Source organism: Anastrepha obliqua, chromosome 1 (assembly GCF_027943255.1).
Source record: "Anastrepha obliqua isolate idAnaObli1 chromosome 1, idAnaObli1_1.0, whole genome shotgun sequence".
NCBI classification, from domain to species: domain Eukaryota; kingdom Metazoa; phylum Arthropoda; class Insecta; order Diptera; family Tephritidae; genus Anastrepha; species Anastrepha obliqua.
The window spans coordinates 54,314,684-54,339,811 of record NC_072892.1 but is presented as its reverse complement, the minus strand read 5'-3'; the positions used below and the strand labels follow the sequence as shown (position 1 = coordinate 54,339,811).

The 25,128-nt window shown below is 38.5% G+C and overlaps 1 protein-coding gene across 1 annotated transcript; it reads left to right on the top strand.

Moving 5' to 3' along the window:
* The first annotated feature begins 7,462 nt into the window (after nucleotides 1–7,462).
* On the top strand, nucleotides 7,463–17,819 carry LOC129252839 (uncharacterized). The gene is made up of 2 exons (XM_054890975.1): nucleotides 7,463–7,849; nucleotides 17,028–17,819. Exons 1-2 carry the CDS (start codon nucleotides 7,463–7,465, stop codon nucleotides 17,817–17,819), a joined length of 1,179 nt encoding a protein of 392 aa, XP_054746950.1.
* Nucleotides 17,820–25,128: the final 7,309 nt, after the last annotated feature.

Genomic DNA, 25,128 nt, shown 5'->3' with positions numbered 1-25,128 from the left:
TGATTCACAAAATGGGGTACACTGATGGATCAAAAACACCTTATGGTGTAGGAGCAGGTGTGGGGCACAGAAGTAGTGGGGCACAGAATCCACAAATCATTCACTCTCAACACGGACACCACCATCTTCCAAGCGGAATTATACGCAATAATGGAAGCAGCAAACATCATGCAACGTAGAAACCACAAGAGAGTAAAGATTATAATACTCTGGGACAGCCAATCAGTTCTAAAAGCTTTAGATAGCTATACCTACAACTCAATGTATAATGTTTCATTAATTTGGGTACCGGGACATGAGGGATATGATGGCAACGAAAAGGCAGACTTTCAAGCCAAAAAAGGGGCAGATGAAAATTTCATCGGAGCTAGTCCTATGTTCGGATTTAACAAAAACAACCTAAAGCAAAAAGTAAAATACTGGGCCAAAACTCTAATAAATCAGCATTGGAAAAACGTAGAGGGTCTTAGACACTCCAAAAAGTTCCTAAGTTTGAACGCTAAAAGAGCTAACATGGCCCTCACGTTAAACAAAAAGAGCATTCGCACTCTCACAGGCGCCCTCACGGGTCACTTCACCTGCAACAAATACTTACATAAATTAGGCATAACTAACACCAGCACCTGCAGATTTTGCTGCGAAGATGAGGAGTCTATAGAACATCTCATCATCGAATGTCCGGAGTTGACACATAGAGGGAAAAGGTTTTTAAACAAGTTCATGCTTACAGATGAAGACCTTCAATCAGTCCCTCAGGAGCTGGTAGAATTCATAAGCATACAGTCAATAAACAGCATAGCGTGCTCATTAGATCAATATGGTCGCAGTGCTAAAGGCCCATACCTTAACCCTTTACTACCATTAACCATTAACCATTGCCAAAGATGTGCATGGAAGGACAGAAGTTTTTTGCTGATATCTGGATACTGATGATATATCTGAATGGGAGAGAGACTCTTTTCTACAAAAACTCACTCACACTATAACTCACCTGATTCCCATCAGAAAAGTAAACATTTTACAGTATCCAATTCTGCTTCTTACTTAGTCTGGTTGCTATCAACTATGGAACCTTTCTACCACACAAATTTTAGGGAATACTTTTGACAAGGAGCTTTATGATATGCCAGTACGAAATATGTTATTGTATGCTGGTGAAAATAATAGGCATGGGTTTGAAATAAGCAAGCTGATTTGAGTGGATTTACTTGGAGTTCCTTAGGCTTAGGTTAAATGGGTATCATAAACTACCAGGAGAGTACCAGTACTGGCGTAAAAATGTTTTACAGATATAAAGAAAAGCCCACACTTTACAACCACTTTAAGTGATAAGTCATTGAAAATCAAACCTCTCTCTGTGTCTAAGTCAAAAATTTAATCAGAACGGTATGTAAGATGAGGTCACTTAAATCGACAAGCAAATGATAAAGTATGAACACCAAACTGCTGCGTAGTTTATCAGATGTAAGCCCACCAAATTTTCTTAGAAAAACTGGATAGCAGCAAAAATAAAAGCAAAATATCTGGTTTAATCGGAGAAAGTCGAGGTCCAATTAATATCGGGTGAAATCCAAGGATACCAACCCAGCAGTGTGCCGCGTTCTTTGAAACATTCCCTGTTCATCTGTTTTGGTTCTCCTGGAATCAGAGGATCTCTGAAAAGCTGTTTCGTCTGACTAGCTCACGGGCAGCTATTTTTGCAGTGTCGCACGCTATATTGGCTGCTGCAAGTTTGCGGGGTTTTAGTCTTCTCCAGGTGTTTCCATGCGGCTAATTCCCAACTTTATAAGCTCTGATATATTCACCGCAAGCGCTGGAGTGAGAAAACGATGGCCTCCCTCATAACTTGTATCCTTGATTATCCTGTACAGCGTAATGACCAAACTCACCTTGCAAACAAGAGGCATAATTTGAAACTTCTACATAGCAAATACCAAGGCTATGAGAATCAACCACTCAAATTGTAACCAGATAATGATCAAGAGTCATGTAGTCGAATATGTTAATAGTGTCTGCTGTCTCGGATGTAAAATAACAAGAGATGGCGTAGTCGAGGGAGATCACAGTAATAGGTTGGGTAAAGCCAGAGCAGCGTTAGGTTAGGTTGAAGCGGTTGTCCTATGGGACGCACTCAGGCTCATAGCCATATGTGATGCTGCGTGGAGAGCTATCTCTATCTTTCCTAAAGCCAGTGTGTGCTTATGACTGATACCCTTGTTATCATTAGGTGAAATGACTCAGCCATTCATTTCCGGATATCGCATCACACTGCATCAGTGTTGCGGCTTTCATTATTACCATCAGTTCAGCCTGAAAGAGAGTAACACAGTAGTCGGGGAGCCGAAAACTGAAGGAGATCCCCAGATGTTCGGAGCATACACCTCCGCCCACTCTGCCCGCGAGCTTTGAGCCATCTGTGTATACATGGATGGACTCGACCTGTCTCACATCGTCCCGTTCCAACTCTTTCCTTGAGGGTAGGAGGGTCGTAAACGCTGTAATGACAAGTATAGGCGGGAGTGCATAGTCCACTAGTCCGGGAATCCCCAAAGTGCTAGCCAGGATTCTACCGTGACCATAATCCGTGTTTGACCACTTACTTAGAGTGTTCAGCCTTATTGCCGCACTGCGTGGGTTATATATTGCCTTTAGATTTACCGAAAGGAAGTATAATGTCTCATTTAATGCTTTCGATGGTGTGGTTGACATCGCACCGGTAATCAGAACAGATGCTAGTCTTTGAACCTTGTCAAATTTTTTGATGTTCACACCATTCTCAAGAGCATTCCACCATATTACAATACCATAGTAAAGAATTGGCCTAACTACTGCGGTGTAAAACCAATGTATTATTCTGGAATCCAATCCCTATTTCTATCCAATAAGCCTTCCGCAGGAGTACTTTGTGGTCATAGCGTTGCATGCTCTGTCTGCGTCTGTGAGCCCCCAATTTAGCTTCCTATCTAGTACAAGTCCAAGATATTTTGCCCTTTCTGTTACTTTAGGTGGTTTCGATCTTAGGAATATTTGTTGAAGAGCAGGTGTTTTATGTTTCCTACTAAACAGTATCAGATCCGTTGTTTCCGTTTTGTCTCATTTTATGCATATCGGACGCAATTTTACGAGTTAAAAAAGAATTGCCACAAATTGACTTTTTATTCAAAATGAATTTTCAACTCAGATTCACGACCATGCACGACCATCTAAAAAGATCTAGTAAATGATTGTGACAGACTTTGTATAAAAATATACATATACTTATGCAAGTCACCCTTACCCACACATATGCAAGTATGTCAATACTGATAATTTTGTTATGTTCGATTTTTTTATTTTTCACGCACGCAGTTGAAATAATTCTTTTCGCCCTTGCCATTCAATGGTTATTAAAAGTGTGCAATTAATAGCCTTTTGCAGCCATTACAATAACAAAATAAAAATTAAAAAATAAATATAAAAAAATGTAAATAAAAATTAAAAAGGCGGAAATGAAAATAATCACAGAAGCAAAAACCACAACCAACAATAAACTCAACAACACACACAACAAAGCTTTAAAAAATATTTAAAATAACATCAAAAGCAGCCATAACAGTATGGATGCCAACTGCAGTGACAACGATAAAAAAGACAACGAGAAAGAACAATAGTGACGCACAGCAAACGCATCAAACGGCGCTGCCTTTAGCGGTAATGAAAAGTGTTGGATGCTGAAATGGGTATGTTTGTGTTGGTATATGTATGTGTAAGTAAGGAAATGTGTAAAAAAATACACTATACAATAAATATGCAAAGCAAAATATATACAGGGTGATTCAGATAAAATATTTTGTTTTACAAAAAAGGCAGTAGTCCAAAAAAATCTTCAATAAGTTTATTCTTCTTAAATAATGAGTGAAACACAAGCATTTTATGTTCATAAAATACAAAGAAGCCTTACTAAAAAAATATTCCTTGACTAAATCTCTATAAAAACCACTCGATATTTTATTTAGTTTTTAAATTTTTAATTAGTATTTATCGCTGAGTTTTGTGCCTGGATATTACACCATGCGACAGTAAAAGTTGTACAGGGAAAATTTTATATGTGCGTTGATTTTGTGTATAATGTAATGTAATGTAATGTAATACTGTATACTCAATTTTTTGTTTCACCATCAATTTAAAGTTTTGAAGGACTTTACAAATTTAATGGAAAAAACGTAAGCAAAGGTATACATTGGGTATACCTTATTTCATGGGAGCAAGGTTCAACTACCTTTTTTTGTTCTACAAAGTTCTTTTTGTTATCAACTATTTTATTTTAATTAATTCTTTAGGAAATTTTAGGGTTAAGGATACATTCGTCTTGGCAAAAAAATAAACCAAATGTCCTTCCATGTTTGCTATATATAGTGACAGGAGGAACTGCGACAGTCGATCGGACATGACAGGTAACATCAGTTGTGTCTATCTGAAGCCTGCCGAGCTCGCTGGTGGGTTACAGTAACCCGTTTGCTAACCGTGGCTTTGATGGCTGCAGAAAGAAGTGACAGAATGGGCTCCGGGCCAAAAAAGTTGGCCTGAGAGCCCAATCGATCGGTTTTAAAACTGGCATTCATTTTAAATGATAAACTATTATTGTGAACACCATTTATGTGTATGTACACAAACAAACAAACAATGCATTACCAAAATCAACAATAAAAAAATGAAAATATAAAAAAAAATAAAAATAAGCAAATAATAACACAAAAATTCAATGTAATGCCTTTGCAAAAATTCCAATAAATGCAAACAAAAGCAATAAACCAACATTAAAAAGGACAACAACGACACCACACAGTGGTTGCACCTACGGGAGTGCCATAATACGGGCAAAAAAAAAATATTATTCAATTATAGTTAACATCGTTGTTGTTTGAGCAAACAATAAATTATTGCACATTTACAGCGGTGGGCCAAAATGTCAGAGCATACGTTTCACCAAACTTCTGCAGAATAACATACCCTGAAGTATTATTTTTATGGCCATTGTCTACATATTAACGTCTGAATGCGTGGACAGGCAAAAATGTCAGCCGCAAAAGTTGGTCATGCCATGGCGTATGAGTAATTTTCCTTTGTTTCAAATAATCAGTTATGGAAATGAGCTTTTACGTACGCATCCAAGAATATTTGATCCAAATGAGTATTTTATTTGAATAAAAAATATTCGCAAATATATATCTTAAGGACCTTTGTGAACTATAAATTGGTATAAAAAAGTGAGGAAAATTCAATGATCTGTAAAATTGCATACTTGACATGTTTTTAAAATATTCATAGTAAAAAGTTTAAAATTTTGATGGAAATTTGCCAAATTTTTAAGAATTTTATAGAAAATTTCATAAAAAATTTTTTGGAATCACAAAATTTATAAATAAATAGTCAAAGCTTGTCAATATATGATGTATTGACGTTTTGTCAATATATGGCACGTTGACTGTGCTTTACAGGTGTGTTTATTTTTCATGGGCATCTATAACCAGAGTCATCTTATGGTGTCTACTCTCTGTACAATCACGTTCTCTATAGGCTTGGTATATTTATCTACATTGTACATTGCTATTATCATTCATCACCAAAATAAAAAAGAACTTTAAAAATAAAATTTTCATAGGATAATGACGTGAAATCGCCTATTCAGTGATTACATGTCAATATAATCAGAAGCATAATATGAAGAAGCTGAAAAAATTCTGGAAAAAATCTAATTAATTTGAGATTTATTCAGAACTAAAAATATTGGCATAAAAATAATCGCTTTCAAAGTGAAATATCAACGGTTCTTCTTAACATTTATATAGATGTTCTAATTTAGAAGAAAAAATATACTTAAAAAAAAAAAAAAAATAATATTACATTTTCTTGTAAACCCGCTGAATACCACGTGGACGATAAAAGCCCTCCATTTTCAAAAAACGATAATATTGCATCTTCTTTTATGAATTGACTTACGGATCAGCGTACAACTTCAGGTCAGTTATGTTTCATCGTTCCTTCGTGGCTTATGTTTCATCGTTCCTTCGTAACCTACTACTATTTGGGCAAATAGAAACTCACAGGAAGAATGAGAAAATGATGAAGAAATAATTTACGGCATCAGTGGTGGCCAGGATGACGGAGGATGGTAAACAATTCAAGGTATTTCTTACTGAAATATAATTCTTCAGTAGCCCACTCTTGCTCCAGATAACTATTTCGATTAATTTTTTCAATACTCGATATTGGTTGTAGAAATGCTCATATAATATTTGAGGCTTTTCTTACCGAGCAGAATATAAAACTTAAGAATTTCACTAAGACTTTGGCCTTTTCCTCATCTTGCTTGTCGAAGCACAAATAAAATATGGCCTACGGTGCTGCTGTTCCTCATTCAGCGCTTCACACAATTCTCTCGCGAACAAGAAAATATAATATGATATCATAGAACCATGGACGTAGAGGTCAATTCTGTCCCTAAATATAGATAGAAAGCATACCAGCACAAACATGTGCCCATTGCAAAAAACTATTTGTCCAAGTCACTACCAAAACATTTCCATAGAATGCGTGGATTAAAAATGTTCAATTTCGCATATGGAATTTTAATGTTTGTTGTTGCTTAATCTAATGTATTTGTTTTTAATACCTCTTTCAGTTTCAAAAATTTGAATTGCATGAATTCGTTAGATCTGAAATTTTTATATAGTTTACTAAAACAAAAATGACAGGTATACCTAACCAACCAGAAGTAAATACAGCCATTTTTTATCAAACATAACATTTTTTATCAAGCCAAAAGAGTGAAAAAGACAAAAAAAAAATATTAAAAATAATAAAAAACAAAGAAAAAAACTGAGAAACTATTAAGCAAACGGTGAAAAGTGTTGTTGCTGAGAGAGAGAGAACAGTTGCTTAATATAAGCACATCTGCTCAGACAACTGCGTAACTTTCCTTTTTTTTAATCACACAAAAAAAGTAATAAAAGAAAAAATATACATACGCATGCATATATACAAATCCAGAAATTATTTAGCGAACAGTGCAAAGAGTGTTGGTGTGAAGAGAGAAAATAGCTAATTATCATCTACACATCTGCTCAGACAGCTACGGTGAGAGGTGAATGACATCTGACTCCCACAGGTATAAGCAAACCACCCAATAACATGCCGAATGAGTTTCCACGCTTATGCGGAGAATCGAAGGAAAAGAGCGATACGATCAATCCTTTTCTGAGATGAGCGGGAATCGCTCGCTCACCTGTGAGAAAGCAAATACTCACTCCTGAGCAAGAGCGTGCTGAAAAGACATGGAAAAAAGCGACACGCAACAGCAGAAGGAAGGGGAAAGAGGACAGGCGACAAAGCGATAATCAAACGGAGAGCCACTACGTGTGATGCGAGAAAAAATAAAAGAGCTCATTAGTGCATGGAAGTGAAGAGGCATATAAACATACCAATGAAAGACCTGGAGAGTGCAATAGAGAGGCCCCATCAGAAAGCATTAGGCATGCACAGCATATCTAAGCCACCCACTGTGCGCGCCAATCAAAGCACACAAACCGACACATTGGAGAATGATCGGAAAAAGCAAGCAAAGAGAGCCCACACGGCTGCCAATAGCGGGCGGGATGTGCCCAATTCGCCGCAGCAAATAGCAAACTGCATCCGTTTAGAATCGCCGAGAGGACCAATAGAAGCCAGGCCCAAAGAGCAACAACACTACTCCAACCAACCAAAAGAGGTGGTTGCTGTAAAGAAACAAAGCGTAGCAGCAGTAGACATGAATGCGCCCCTAGGCGTGGAGGGCACCCAATCACGGAAGGCTGGTCAACAGTGGTCAAACGTAAGACCAAAACCACGCAAAAAATACCAACGAAACCTGACGCATTGGTCCTGAAGAAAGTCGGTGAACTTTCATACGCGGAAATGCTAAAAAAAATTATATCGCAACCGGAGCTCAAGGAACTGAGCCATATAGTAAAGGGCATGAAAAAGACGGCGAAGGACGAATTTTTATTCGAACTAAAGCGGCAATCTCATCCAGCTACTGAGAAGCTCAAGACAGCAATAGAAGGTGTCCTCGGCGAAAGTGCACAGGTTCGCTCCCTAACACAAGAAACAGCCATACAAATAAAAGATATTGATGAAGTGACGTCCAGAGAAAAAGTGTTAGAGGCGATAAAAAATAGCCTCCCTGACGGAAAAGTTGCGCTATGTATGCGCAATGTACACAGCATACGGTGGCACGTAGACATGCACCATCAGCCTACCATCGGCGTCCGCACAAAAACTGTTAAGCCTATCCAAAATACATATCGGCTGGGTTTACTGTCGTATTAGAGAAAATGCAGCTATAACAAGGTGCTACAAATGCCACGATTTTGGCCATCTGGCAAGGAACTGCAAGAGCGAAGATGATCGCACTGAGTACAGTGCTTTAGATGTGGAGGACAAGACCATAAGGCTAAAAACTGCGTAAATACGCCGAGGTGCGCGCTATGCCTACAGCACGGCGAAAGTGCCACCAACCATGCGTCGGGAGGGCGAATGTGCCCCGCATTCTAGAGAGCAGCCCAATAGAAGAAAGTAAGAAGGTCTTGCAACTTAACCTCAACCACTGCGAAGCAGCGTAAAGCTTGCTTACCCAAACAGTATACGAGCTGGGCATCGATGTTGCTATGCTCAGCGAGCAGTATAAAAACAGGCATGAGGCGTCATGGGCCAGCAACGCAAGTGGCAAGTGTGCCATATGGAGCTGCGGGAGTAAACCAACCCATCTGGGGAAACCAGTTGCAACAACTTGCTATGTGCGTGCCAAAATAAATAACATACACATATACAGCTGCTACATACCACCCAGTACAGATTTGTGTACCTTCGCCAACATCATGGATGAACTGTTTAATGACGCTAAGCAAAGAAGCGCGACACTCATAGCAGGTGACTTCAATGCGTGGGTAGCAGAGTGGGGATGCAAATGAACGAACCCGAAAGGCAAGGAGCTTTTAAATGCACTAGCAGCGCTTGATTTCGTTCAACAGTGGCACAGAGAATATACTTATTATAGCAAAAATGGTACTGGTTTCATCATAGACCTTTAGTTTATAAACAGGGGACTAAGTAGAGCTACAAGATGGTACATCAGCGACTGCTACACACATAGCGATCATAGGGCAATAGTCATTGCCATCGAAAAAGCTCAAGTAGGTAGGATACCCGTGGAAAACGAAAAACTTCCGACGAGAAGCTCTTTGAGATAGCCTTCGACGACACCAAGGTAATATTTACGGTTCAAACTGCATCGTCGGGGATAAGGTCACCCCATATGTGCCTGCAAGAAGGCGTCTTTCCAAATATCTGGAAACAACAAAAATGGGTACTTGTACCAAACAAACTAGGTGCTTGCTCTCCAAATGAATTAAAAATCGGCTGGAAACTTTTTTAGATGGACAGCTGTCAAGCTACCAGTTTGGCTTTAGGAGGAAGCGATCTACCACAGATGCGATAGAGGCCGAAAAGGCAATTGAAGGCAAGGGATGGTTAAACGGCGCAAAAGAGTATTGCGTGGTAATAACATTAAATGTCAAAAATGCGTTCAAAAGTGCCAGATGGATAAACATACTACACGCCCTCCGCGCGATGCAAGTGCCTACCTATCAACAGCGTATCATATCCAGCTATCTGTCTGATAGGGTGTTACGCTACGACAGCGACGCCGGCATCGTTGACTACAAGATCATAGCTGGTATGCCTCAAGGATCCGTACTAGGTCCTCTCCTGTGGAACATTATGTACCACGGCATTTTGCGGCTAAAGGTAGACAAGAGAGAATCATTCGCTAGCTTCGCGGACGATATATAAATCGTAGTAACCGCGAAAACGCTCGCGGAAATTGTCGTGCAACAAGCTATAGGCGCGGCTCAGAGATGGCTAGGCACGAACAGTTTAAAGCTAGCTACGCATAAAAGAGAAGTCGTACTTATTAGCAGTGACAGCATTATAGAGTCAAAGTAATACGTAAAATATTTAAGCGTCTTGGTAGACTACCGAATTAGCTTCCGAGACCACGCTAGCAACAAAGCTGCGACAGCGACAGCAGCCCTGGCTAAAATAATGGCTAACATTGGAGGTCCAAGACAGCAGGCAAGACAGGTCCTGGCTGGAGTAGTGAGGTTTATCCTCTTATATGGAGCGACAGTTTGGCGTGATGCATTCCAACAGGCTTCATACGTACGAACCAGTAACTCCACGTACCGCTTGTGTGCTCTTAGAGTCTGCTCTGCCTTCAGGACAGTCTCTATCTCTGCCAAATCCTAAGTGGCCATGGCCACTTTAAAGCATACCTTCACCGCTTTGGACACGAAGAAAAGCCATACAGCGAGCAGTGCACACCAGCAGTTGAGGAGGACGCAGAACATGTGGATACGTGAATCCCCGCTTCAGAAGAGTAAGGGCTAGACTGGAAGACAGCCTTGACAGCAGCATTACGCCTGAGAACTTAGTGCCATTGATGTTGAAGAGCCAGGACAATTGGAACAAAGCCCAGCCCATGGCTGTTGAAATAATGCAGCAACTCCGACATAGCGAGCAGGCAAGGAGAATGCGCGAACGCCGAATAAGATCGTGAAGGAGCACAACTAACTTTTCTATGGTAACGAACAGGAACATGGCGAAGGGGGCGTATAGATCCGGCAGCGGTGGTTGTCTTCAAATATGACTTAACAGTGGTGGTAATAGGCTTGTAACAATTTGCATCATAACAGTAACTGACGTTGAGTGCAACGCTCAAACCGCCTCCCGACGATATACTTGACGGTAGTACCGGAGGGGTCGGTACTTTAACGGTAGGAGGTTTAGTCCGGGTTAAAGTGCCACACTGACGGGGTAAGGCTTTCGATACTTCCTCCTCATAAAAAAATAAAAAAAAAAAAACATGAAACGACAGACTTTTGAAACTCAGTAGAGCTGCATGTAAACATGTCCTTTACAACAAAATGGGACAATGGAGTAATGGACAATAAAAGCGGGATCAGTATCTATATTGATGGCTAACTAAACAAGTAGGCGGATCTAGCTATCAGGGAACATCGGCCGCTCAAACCGACTGTTGAAACTGAACAGGAAGAACATGAGAAATCTTCTCGGGGTCCTAACAGGGCATTGCCAGTAGATTTTGAGCACCTTATAATGACTATTGCAGAAGCTGTAACGACATTGAGGAACAAGAGGGAGGTTCAATATTTTAGGAAAAAGAAGTAGCCAATATAAAAATAACAAGTCTTGTAAGCTATATTAAAGCCACAGGTTGTTTCAAAAAGGACAATGTAGAGTGTGGAGAGGGGATAGCCCTGGTGGTATTACAATAGACCTACACCAGGCCTAGGTGTGTCAGCCGACAACCAGTATATCTATCTAGCTTACGAACTTAATCAAAGATTTCTTTTCTAATTTACTTTAAATGTGTTTTGTTAAGCAACTGAATACGTTTTTTATTTAAAATATATCGCAATAAAATTTTGAGTAAGGAAAATGTATAATAAAACTTGAAATATTTTAAATGTAATCTATGCAATTAATTTAAATTTGGGGACCGCACGAGATGCATTATGGTAGTAAAAAGTAGAGCGATAAATGGCGGGTTAAAAGTTTGAGGAACATTTTTTTTTTATTATTTTTGAAAAAAACAGCAGATTTTATTCCAATTTTTGGTGTACTAAACAACAAGTACAGTTGATTGAGTTGCAGTATTTTGCACCGATTTTCCATTGGCTTATTGTAAGTATTTGCATATATCACAGAAAGTTAAGGAGATCCCATTATGAATCTTCCAGAGATTACTGAGTATGGTACTAGCTATTATGGAAAAAATAAAGCAACATCTGAGGGTACGTTTCTCAAAAATTAAAGCAAAAATTTTTCCGAAAAATTTTGAACAAAACCAATTTTTTTAAAAGCCATATTTTACCCCAAAAAACTAAAACAAAAAAATATTATAAAAATTTTACAGAGAGCCCTATATTTACAACATGGAATAAATTTCAAAATTAATAATTCTTTTAAAAATATATCCCGTTTAGCTAAGTCACATATACATGCATATATTAAATCTAAAAGTAAATAATTTTTCAGAAAAATGTACGATCATTTCCAAAATACTCGGTTCACTTGAAATAGAACCGCTATTTTCTGCTTATTTTGAATAAGCAAAAAAAATTATGGTAAACAAAATTACACATTTGAAGGATTTAAGAAGCTCCCTATATCATTCCTACCGTATCTGATATGCTCATTTATCATATACTGGGATCACCCAGCGTCGAAATTTCGACGTTATTCGACGTTATATAAATACAGAGAGCAAAATTTAGTCATACCTTTTTTCAGTATTTATAGTCATAGAAAAAAGTTGAAACTTTTTACATGAATATGTGAATAGATGCAGTAAAATTAAATGTGAAAAATATCGCATTTTACCTGTATTACGGTAGATACCTATGAAATGAGACTTTAAGCTATTAGTCCATAGATGTCGTTAGGAGTATTTTTAAACCTTCCAAAATATCTTGTTTTTTTCGTCTGTCATCTGTCAACAATATTCAGTTCATTGTTTGTTACATTTCATACAACAATGCATTTTTGTCGCTCATCAGATGCTAACAGAAGCTTATGGTGGATATGCTCTAAGTAGAGCACAGTGCTTCAGGTGGTTTGAAAAATTCCGAAGTGGTGATTTTAGCGTGGAGAACGAGGACCGTGGCCGGCCACCGAAAAAGTTTGAGGATGCCGACTTGCAAGCACTGTTGGATGAAGATGATGGTCAAACGCAAGAAATGATAGCAGAGCAGTTGGCAGTGACCCAAAAAACAATTTTCAAACGTTTGAAAGACATAGGCATGATTTTAAAAAAAGGAAGAAGCCGATCGGCGTCACAAAGTAATTTTTCTTAATGATAATGCACCGCCACATTGAACAAGAGCGACCCGGGAATTGGTGGAGGCGTACGATTGGGAACCGCTGGTGCATGCGGCTTATTCACCAGACTTGACTCCTTCCGATTATCATTTGTTTGCATTGATGGGCCACGCACTTTCCGAGCAGCACTTCAATTCTCACGAAGAAGCCAAAAAATGGACCGATGGTTGGTTTGCGGCCAAAGATGGCCAATTTTTTTGGCGCGGCATCCACAAACTGCCTGAGAGATGGAAAAATGTGTCGCTAGCGATGGCTATTATTTTGAAGATTAAATTTGTAACCATTTTTTGTTAATAAACGTTTGAAATTGAAAAAAAAGTCTCATTTCATAGGTATATATTTTTTTCATTGAAATAGGTTAGTTCAGATACAATATAATGCCCCCATTTTCCAATATTGTTCGATGGATAGTTTTTGTCAATACCCATTAATAAAATAAGTGCAAACCATTTTTTTAGCTCAGTATCATTGACATCGAGCCAGCGCTACATCTGACTATATTTCATTGACCGCGTGGTCTTTAAAAAGTTGGCATAATTATTTGTTTTGTGCTCTATGAGTGCGATAGCATCATTAGAAGCAAATTATTCGTAAATTATTATGACGATTACCTGATTCAACCGAAATTGAGTGAATATCCTGGCTACCTAGTTTTTTTTATAAATATTTCTCATCCAATAGGCAGAACATCTTCTAGCCACTGCGGTTCAATTTCAGGTTCTTCAATAGCTTCTAAATCGACCGCTAAATGTGCGCCTTCTGATGTTTTTAAATTTGCCATCAAATCATCCTGCGAAATCTGCACTTCAATAGCTAACAAAGTGATGTCTTCTGCTTTGCTTTCCGAGACATTAGAGTCATATGCGTCGATCTCATGTGGCAAATGGTCATCACTTTCAATAAAATCCCTTTCACTATCGCTACCTTCCAGCATTCTTCGAATTTCTTCAGACGTATATTTAGAACCTGTTTCTAGTGAACAACAATAAAAAATTTGTTTTTCTTCTTATCCTAAAACTTTTGATTCATAGAACATACAGCTGAGATACTGAAGTGCTTATGAATCACATATAAACAAAGCTTTTGTTGTTGCTTTTGTGTTTTTTTTTCTAAAATCTTTTAAAAACTGGCACCTGTTTTAGAGAATTTGGAAAAAATAATTCGAGCTCCTCGCTGAAATTATTATATGAGCACAGGGAACCTGCTAAAATTTCTTGCACTTAATTGGGTTACTGATCTCATTTCCCGTGCAAAAAAATATGGTACCTATGTGCAGAAGTGACATTTCAATTTCTGCATTGTTTCGTCAACCCATTCAAGCATAAAATCGTATATTTGCGTGTCATGAAATAGTTTTTGGTGTAGCCACATAACTCACTGAGTGAGTTTTATGGGTATAAAGAAAGTACTTTTATGCAATTCTCCCTACCTGAGCATACCAAAAGTATATACGTATACGTATACACTTACACTTACACTTATACATACATATATATATTTATGTATTTGTAATCGCTATTTTATACAAATAACTTCATCACTTCAAAAAAACGTGCAGAATCGCTCGAAATTACAGCGTTTTATTGTTTTATTATCGCCAGATATGCAGTTATTAATTGATGTAAGTCACGGCAAATAATAATATACTGGAATTGTTAAAACACTAACCAACAATCAAAACGCAATTTCGTTACGTTTACAGCAAAAAGTTGTACAAATATGCATCAATTTTCTCAAGCATATCTTTTTCCGCATAAATTTGCCGAAACAGAAATTCTTAACATTAGTCATTGCGCTCACTCTATATGCTTATGTGTGCATATGTGTTTGCGTGTTTATGTGTGTGGCATAATGTCGCGTTTCCCGAAATTATTTTCATAAATCAAAACAAAAGTACTAAATTAGTTGAGAGCGCATGGCATGAGGAATGAAATTTTCGTCACTTTTCTGCGGTGAGTGAAGAAAACTAGTTGCATAGTAATTGATAAATAAAAAATAAATGCCAGCAATGATTTTTACCTTACGAGGGTAGTATCGAAAATAAATTACATAACAAAATATTTTTTAACAAAGTATGGGTTTTTGTTAACTTAGTTCCCTTATAGCAAAACACTACTGCAGTTAATTTTTATACATATTTTTTTTAATTATAAGCTCTGCGAGGCCGGTTCAATAAGTACTTGTGTTTGATGGCAGATGTCGTTCCTGAGGGAAGTTGGTTTTAGCATCGTAGTTGCCAGCTATCACACGACCCTAAAACAAATTTCAAACTGGTTGATAGGTTAGTTTGGATTTGGCAGCTATTCGAGTAAGACGTTTTTCGTGATTTTCACTAAGATGGAAAAAGAACAGAATCGTTTGGTAATTCCCTTTTTTGTTTTTGGATGGAAAAAATGCGAGAAGAAAGAAGCAAAGTTAGATGCTGTCTATGGGGATACTTTGTCATCTATGACCACAGTTGGTTTAAGGTGGGCGAACATCCATTTTTGATGAGAAGCGACCAGGACGCGCGGCAGGTGTGGTTACCGAAGATATCATTCAGAAAGTCCACAACTTGTTTCTCGCTGATCGATAAACGAAAGCGCGTGAAGTAATAGAGGCCCAGGTGTGTCGACGGGTACAGCATTAAAATTTTACATGATAAGTTGGAGATGAAAAAATTGGATCCCGCGATTGCTCACGGTGGACAACGAGCGGGTGCGGCTGTTAGCTTCAAAGTAGTGTTTGGAGCAATTTAAGCGAGATCCGAAGGAAGTTTTGCATCGACTTGTCACCGTTGATGAAGCCTGGATCTTTTATTACACACCAGAAACTAAGCAACAATGAACACAATGGATTTCTGCCGGTGAATCTGCTCCAAAGAAGGTGGAGGCAGTCCAATTGGCCGGAAAGGTTTTTGGTATGCGAACGGCGTCACCCTCATAGATGTTTTATAAAAAGGAAGAACGATCACTGGACAATACTTCAGTGAGTTATTGGACCGCTTTTACAAAAAATTGAAGGAGACACGACCACATTTGGCGAAAAAGAAGATGCTGTTGCATCACAATAACGCACCAGCACATTTTCCCGGTGTTGTCGCCAGCAAACGGCACGAATTGCGCTATGAATTGCTGCCGTATCCTCCGTATTCCCCCGATCGGGCTCTCGCCGACTTTTTTTCTTCCCTAACATGATGAAATGGCTCGCGGGAAAAAAAATTAGTTCAACCGAGACAGAGGCATAGTTTGGAGAGTACAACAAATCCCATTTTTTGGCCGGAGCGTTAAGAGAAGTGTATTTTTCTAAAAGGGAACTATGTTGAAAAATAAAAATTTTGAAAAAATTGTGTCTTCATTTCCAACAGGGGTACTTATTGAAACCCTCTCGCATTATACATTACGAACGAAGTCTTGTCCTCAATGGAAATACTCATCCTCGGGAAATACTCTATTAACTATTCCGACGTTTTTGGTAGTTAGTCTTTACAACCACTTGAACTAAGTTCGAATTAGTGCTAGTGACTTTTTTAATGAAATTAAAAAAAAATTTAAAGAGGTAATGAAATAAAACGTCAATAAATTCCATTGCTGCAACAATTTTATTGGTAGAAGATAAACTTGGGCAAAGCAAGTTTTAACGAGTAGAGAATTTTTGCAGTCCCTTTAACCCATTAACGACGAACGGGTATTTAAATGCCCCAAAAACAGAGTTTACTTAAATCGTCATATCTCGAACACTATAACTGCTATCTCACTGATTTTTTTTAATATTGATTTTCACATGACTTTTTATTGAAGGAAAGCAAATAAGTAAGAAAAATATATTGTTTATTATGAAACATTTATTACTGCGATCTTTTCATCTTTTTGCATTAGGTTCAACTACATTGTTACAATGAGTTTTTTGGATTAACCACTGCTTTACACTTTTTTGCATCCGAATTGAGTTTTAGTGCCACATTGGTGACAGCGGACGCGCCGATCCAATGTTTCCCCAATGGCTCTCAAACCATCCATCCATTGGCCTCCATTTCGGTTGGTTAATTGGCGTTTACTCGTTTATACCAGCAAGAATCTGTTGATGATAAACTGCGTTGGCTCTACAACATTATTCAGGACGGTGTTACCCAATTCGTGCCGGTTTACATCAGCAAACCCAGTAGATTTCCACCTTGGTTTTCTAGTGAATTGACTGAGAAAATCATCCTGAAAAAAGCAGCGCACACACAGTATAAAAAAGAGAATACCAGGCGAAACTACACGCTCTTCAGTAACCTGAGACAAGAGTGCAAAAATCTCTGCAACAAGTATTATAATGTGTATGTTGATAAGGTAGAAGGGTCACTGAAAGGTGACACCAAAGCCTTCTGGAATTATATCAAGGATAAGAAGCGAGTAAACAGTGACATTCCAGTATCCGTGGTCTGGGATAATCAATCAGCATCAAGTGGCGTGGAGATCAGTAACTTATTTGCACAGTTCTTTAAGAGCATATATGCACCGGTGTCTGACGATAGCGTAACTCTGGCACACTCACACCCTTATCCGCAATCGGTAAACTTAAATGACTTTGAGGTTACCTTTGATATTGTCTTCAAGCAACTGAGCTCCTTAGATCCTAGTAAAGCTGCGGGACCTGATGGCCTGCCGAATGCCTTTCTTAAGAACTGCGCCATTGGGCTCTGTGAACCGCTGACACACATTTCCCAATCGCCTCTGCAGTGTGGTGTTTTTCTTACAGACTGGAAACTATCGTACGTCAGCCCCATTCATAAAAAAGGGCCAAAGAATACAGTCACGAATTATCGGCCAATCTGTATTCAGTCGGCCTTGGCTAAACTTTTTGAAAAGCTGATCTAACCGCAACTCTCTGCTGCTTTTGAGCCAATCATCACCACAAGACATCACGTCAACTAACCTTTTCACCTACACCAACTATCTACTCAGCTCACTGAATACCAACACCTGTGTTCATAGCATCTATACTGACTTCAGTAAAGCGATCGATCGTACTCTCTCTCTCTCTGTACTCTCTTTTTTATTTGTATGTATATTGCCGATTGGCGTTTGTTTAATAAATAAATAAATCAGCGCTTCCTTATGCTCCTTTCTTCATATGATTAACGCACACCTTAGAAGAGCAGTTAGTTCGATTACCACGCTCAGTGCCCGTTGAGAGGTACCTATTCCTGCTCAAGCGACGCATCAACTTATGACCGGCAAAAAAAGTTATCAAACGCCACATTGTAGTTCTTGAGACGTTCAAAATGGGATAATAGTTGGGGAACAACGTTTTCTACTTAGGATAAAATCATTACTGAATTTAGTTACTGTACCTGCATAAGATATTGCATTGGAAAAAATTGACTGCCATACTCAGCAACAAGTGTTTTCTTTATAGTCTGTCGTCCGCATTTTCGATCATTTTATTAACAAATTTTGTAAACATAATTAAAGTGTGACATTTGTGACGTAAAACGCATACCTTTTTTAAAATGCCGTAAATTACAAAATTTTTCCAAATTCAAAAACCCGACTCGACAGACAATAACTACCACTTTATTTTACAAGAATTATTTTTACTTTTTTTTTCAAGGAGAAATGATGCAGACCGTGGAGCATCTTTTTTTTTTCATTGTACTTTGGGTCACGTGATACTAATTTTTGTAAAGAAAAATTAATATAAATTTTTTTATAAAGTTTAAGTACTAATAAGCATGTTTCACATTTTTTTATATTCTGTTGTTATCCCCTTTAAAAACAGTTTTTTTTAGAGCATTTTGGGCGCTGCTGGACATAGGTATGTAGTCCCTTCTATACGATTACATAACTTTTTTTATGAAAATGCCGCCGATTTACCTGCATAACCTATGCAAATCTAATTATCAAATTTGTAAAAATTAAAAAAGAAAAAACTTAAATCAATTTTCGTCAAATTTTTACACTTCTTAAACAGAATTTTCAGAAAAATTTGCTGATTTGAATTTGAAAACTTTATAGTTCATTGAATTTTTGTATAATAAAGTGCAAGTTTCAGGTGATTTGAAAATGGCATTGATTTTTTTTTAATTTTTTTTGGTGCCGGCTACCTTTTGCATTTTCCCAATTTATCGAATGCTCGAAACGGAGAAAAACATAGAACATCTGCGGCTGGCTTCGTATTTATTCAAGAAATGTGTGTAAGGCATGTTGCAACGATAAAAAGTAGGTTGAAAGTCAGTCAAGCCTAAAGCCAAAGGAAACCTCTGATAAACACGCAATAAAATTAGTTGTGAAAATTCCAGAAGTTTGTGATTTCACATGAAATGTTTCTATGGAATAGTAACCGTAATTACTTTCATTTTCTTAACTAAATATACAAACACAAACAGAACATACATATTTTCTCGAAATATAATTGCACGACAATACTGTGTTGTTAACTAGTTAAGTCACCCACACTTGCACACTCATTCTCCTAATTCAACGTGACTTCCACAGTAAGAGTGGCGCAGAGAAAATTATTAATATACCTAAAGCATGCAACGTAAATCACAAATTTCACCTGCTCGCACATGCGAAAAGTTCTTTCAATAAACTAATTTTAGTCAAATAAAGTGATTGAATTACCTTTTTGGAATTTTTGTTTCTTTTTTTGTTTTGTTCTTATTTTGTTTGTTTTTTTTGATTTTCTTTTTCTTTTTGTCAATTACTTAGCAAAACTTTATTTTTAGTAAAAGTTTTAAGTAGGGGGCTTTGCATTGTTTTACGAATTACCTAAAACTTCCTGCTTCCTGCATATTCTAGAAGAAAAAAATTCATTAGGCTAAGTAGAAAATAAATTAATTTCCTTGCTTACAATTGTGAGCTTCACGGGAAGCCAAACAATTCAAACTATTTTCCCTGTGGTGTTTGCGTGTTTTTGGTCTTATCACAATAATTGCTATTTTCATTGAAAAGTACAACGCAAAACCTACCAACTCTCTTTTAATGCTCCCAACTCCTCGCACTTGTCCGATGTAATGAAATTCAAGATTTCCGAAACTATTGCACTTAAATTCAAAACAATACCCGAAAACTGAGTTCTTAGCCGAATTTTTATGAGTGCGTATAGGAGCGCGATTGCGGCCTCGGTAGTCTAGCGTAGTACCATCCCAGAGGTTGTGTGTTCGAACCCAATGTAAAGCACGGTCCTCGCATTTTTCCAAATTTACCTACTTTCCCTGTCTATAAAAAAAAAAATCCTTCAGTTCCATTCCGCAACACCAAAAACTTATCCTTTCCATCCTTACTCCCGCATAATAAGAGAGAAAAACAGAGAAAAACAGCTACACATTGCATCAGCGGTGCCAGTAAAGAGCAAGCGGGCAACCGCGGTAATAGCGCAGACACACGAAATTTAGCGAAGTCCTCAATCATCTGTGTGACCGTTCTGCCAAAAAAATGTGAGACACAGATGGCGCTCCAAGCAGTAAGAAGGCGTTGCTCCTAAGCAATGACAGGTGGGCATTTCCATCACTTAGGACTGGTAGCGGCAGGCTAATCACTTACCCTGTCAGAAATCAAAACAGATTAACGAAACCAACGCAAGACTGAGTCTTGTCGAGGCCCTATGCTCCCGAGAGGAGTGAACAAGGAAAAACAAAAATAGGAATGCGATTAAAGTCAGGACTTGCCATTTTGACCACATGAGACGAGGCACCATATTGCTAGAAGGTAAATTCATTCATACGAAATATTGTATTTTAACTTTTTCTTGTTATGTGAGTGCAGTAAGTAAAAGCTAAACAAAAAACTCAGTAAAATTTAACCCAAAATTATTATACAATACCACTTTTTTTAGGGTTTACCTGGTCCAGTCTCAATCCAGACAGACCAGTTTGCTGATTCGCCGTCGCATTCCTTGTGTGAAATCTCACATACTGCAATTCGCTCGGCGATTTCATGGCGACAAGTCGCAGCCCCGAGGGGCCCAATTCAGCTCGCCGAGAAGGTTGATAATACGATTGATGAACTTGGCGTGCAAAGGATCGATTATAGTATGAGATGTGTGTTCTCCACAAACTGAACAATCTTGGATTCCACACTCAAGGTTATGCTGTTGACCTGGTAGTATATATAGTATACTTAGTGGGCTGGATATCGATATCATCGGCCTTAAGAACCGCGCTGTTAGTTCTGCCTTCTCCAAACTGGATAAAGAGGCAAAGCGAATGGGTTTGGTGGTGAACGAGGACAAAACGAAGTACCTCCTGCCTTCAAACAAACAGTCGGTGCCTCGCGTATCGGCACCCACGTCACTGTAGTCAGTTCTAATTTCGAGGTTACAAAAGACTTCGTCTATTTAGGAACCAGCATTAACACCGATAACAATGTCAGCCTTGAAATCCAACGCAGAATCTCTCTTGCCAACAAGTGCTACTTTGGACTAAGTAGGCAACTGAGCAGTAAAGTCCTCTCTCGACGAACAAAACTAACACTCTACAAGACTCTCATCACGCCCGTCCTAACGTATGGTGCAGAAGCTTGGACGACGACAACATCCGATGAAGCGACGCTTGGAGGGTTCGAGAGAAAGATTCTGCGTAAGATTTTTGGACCTTTGCACAGACGATGGAACGATGAGCTGTATGAGCTTTACGACGACATAGACATAGCGCAGCGAATAAAGTTCCAGCGACTACGTTGACTGGGTCATGTCGTCCGAATGGATACAAACGCTCCGGCTTTGAAAGTATTCGATGCGGTACCAGCTGGTGGTAACAGAGGAAGAGGGCGCCTCCTCTGCGTTGGAAAGATCAGGTGGAGAAGGACTTGGCTTCACTTGGTGTGTCCAATTGGCGCCAGTTAGCACGAGAAAGAAACGACTGGCGCGCTTTGTTAAACTCGGCCAAAATCGCGTAAGCGGTTATCGCGCCAATTAAGAAGAAGAAGTGGGTTGGCATGAGGAGTCCATTTCAAACCACAAAAACCCATCAGCACAATAAAGAAATGGTGCACCGACAAAGGACTCTGTATTATATGTATATATATATATATAATTGGCGCGTACACCCTTTTTGGGTGTTTGGCCGAGCTCCTCCTCCTATTTGTCGTGTGCGTCTTGATGTTGTTCTACCAACCCATTCGGCTACGACCCATATAAAACTGCGCTAGTACCGCTTGTTCACTAGGAAAAAGAACGTGCACATTAAATGTCCTGTCCTAAATGAACCAACTCCTCAACTCTCCACAGAAGCGAACTCCTATCAATCTTGACAAAACGCTCATTTGGAACTCTCATTTTGAGAAAGTTACTGCAAAAGCCACAAGCGCATTTTTTGTCTGCACAAAGTTTTTTAGAAATACATGGGGGCTCAGCCCTAGAATGACTTATTGGACATTCATTACAGTTATTAAACCTATAGTCACTCACCTATGCTTCCATAGCATGGTGGCCTAAAGGCGGTAAATGATCCCAACAAAGTGTACCGGCTCATCTGCGTCGGTATAACAGGAGTAATAGAAGCTTGCCCAACTGACGCATTAGATGTGCTCCTTTAGATACCACCGCCTCCCGTCTTAGCTGAGAAAGAAGCACGTTTGAACGCTTTGAGATTAAAAGCTATATCCGATCTAAAAAGTGGAGATATGAAAGGACTTTAAAAGATCTTAGAAGATTCCGACACACTCCTTTTCTTTATAGGGTAGGGCCTAAATTGAAACAATCGATTCCAATGGGTCGCTACGCAACAATCTTCCAGGCATAAATGCATGCCATTGAAATATTCGAGAGGGAATCCATAGAAAAATGCGAAGAACTCACATTTAAATACTTTCCGATAGTCAGGCGGCTTTGAAAGCCCTTCCATCAACTATCATACAATCACCTCAAAAATGGTACATGACTGCCTAAATGTTCTTAACACGCTAGGGAACTTCAACACATTATTATATGACGGCTATGAAATGGCTGATCATTTAACTAAAAATGGGGCAAAATTGCTCTAATTGGTACTGAACCTTTCTGTGGACTTACAAAGGGCCACATTAATGGCCAAAGGAGGTGGGTGGAGAAGAAGTTCATTGAACACTGGCAAAATTACGTCGGACAAAAAAATTTCTGATAAGCTACTTTTACGCAGAAGAGTAGGCTAAAGACTTTTAACTGGTTACCATAAACGTCACAGTAGTCTGAGATATCACTTGGCCTCTCTGAAACCATCATTGGCCGATTCTGTGAAATGGACACTGAAAATTCAGAACACATTCTCTGTAAATGTCTTGCAACATTTTGGTGGTAAATTATGGAACAATAAACCCCAGACGTCGCGTCTTTGCTGATTGGGTCGTGGAAATGCATGAAAATGATACGGAATTCCATTGAAAAATCATATTGAGTGATGAGACCCATTTCCACCTCGGTGGCATCGTCAACAAGCAAAATTGTCGGATATGGGCTCAGAAAATCCTAGAGTTATTGTTGAAAAGCCTCTCTATCCTCAACGTGTGACTGTTTGGTGCGGTTCATGGTCCGGCGGAGTCATTGGACTTTACTTTTTCGAAAATGAAGCTGGAGCACCAGTTACGGTGAATAGCTTGCGCTATCGAGAGATGGTTCACGATTTTTTATGGCCGGAATTGTATGGTATTGATCTGGACAACGTTTATTTTCAACAAGACGGCGCTACGTGCCACACAAGCAACGAAACCATTGATCTTTCATGGGAATAACACCTCTTATTGGAAACCTCTTTACTATACATCACCGATTTTTGAAATACGTTTGCAAAGTTTTCCAACGTTGATACATTCCGTTCCAGGGAGTTAGGATACTAGCTTTCTTTCAAGATTTTCAGCTAGAAAATCTTTCAGTGTCAAACTAATAAACGATCGAACCAAAACACTATATGGGCCACCCTTTATATATTTATATGCATTTCAGTATACAAACGTTAGTGAAAGATAAAAAAAAAACGTTTCCCTTTAATGCAATAAAAGTCCGCTCCTAATGCTATCCGAAATTTCCAGCGACAATTTTATCACAACTTTAAAAGTCCATCAAAATTTTGGCGACTAATCATTTGTGAAAGCATTCCCCAAGGCAACTAGCTGCTGCAAAAATAAACAGCTTATGGCTTAGATGTACAAAGTAATTTCGTTTTATCACACATGTGGGAAAAAGTTTCACGCATACACTGACATGTGTGTGTTTACATGGGCGTAATTCTGCTCAAACTAATAAACACACGCTTCAAATTATTCAGGCCGCTACAATGACGTATGTAGGTGTGCTTAGCTAGTGGAATGCATGATTTTCGTTTGTTTCTTTGTCCTTTTACCAATTTTGTTTTACCAAAAAATAGTTACCCTTGTTTTTTGTTTAATTTATTTGGTTTTTTTCGTTCTTTGTTTTTTTGCTTTTTGGTTTGCTTTTCGCCATGTTGTCCACTCGAGTGAAAATAGAACTTGACGTATGAGTAATTTATTATGTTTGTGTTGCCGCCCTTGGGCTTGCAAGAATTCTTGTGAATGCATTGTTATTTAGATATGTATGAATGTTTTGGGTGAATCAAACATGGGCGAGGCTAATGTGTCACAAGCAAATTATTTGTCGTTCCATTTTTGCGTACAAAAATTTAGGCTATGCTTTTGTATTCTTGTATATATTTACAAATGTTTGCATGAATAACTTAGTTATATGCAATAAAAAAATTAGCAGTTTTACTGGACTGCGTAAAAAAATTAGGGAAATATTAATAAAAAAGTCATCATGTCCGACCCACTACGTGAATGTATTTAGATTTATGTCCAAGTTATGTAAAGTGGGTACATTGTAATAGGAATTATGTAGCAGCAAAGGTGGCTTTAACGTAAAGGCACCCTAATACCACCTCTCGAATCATTGAAAGTGTGAAAGAGTCAGCTTTAATCTCTTGTTTTTAAAAGAAATTTCTTTGAGCATATGAGGAAAAACGTAATTTCTCGAGCGGCAAGGATTATCATTTTCATTCATCGGTCATGCAAAAAAAGTTAAGAGTATTCGAAATAATGCTTCGTAAGCGAGATGGAATGAAACTTCTCATGAAAATCGCTCGAAAATCAGGGTATTGCTGACTGCTTCTTTTCGACACCTAATGCGATGAGTAAAAAGATTGTCATAAATGAGCACCATTTTGAAGCCAGTTTAAGCTTCCACTGTGTTTTTCCA

Excerpts from the sequence above, each read along its gene's own strand:
- LOC129252839 (XM_054890975.1), top strand. The coding sequence starts at position 7,463 with ATGAAAGACCTGGAGAGTGCAATAGAGAGGCCCCATCAGAAAGCATTA. Across the intron at positions 7,850-17,027 it reads CTGGTCAACAGTGGTCAAAC|CAAGAATCTGTTGATGATAA; the intron begins GTAAGACCAAAA and ends CGTTTATACCAG.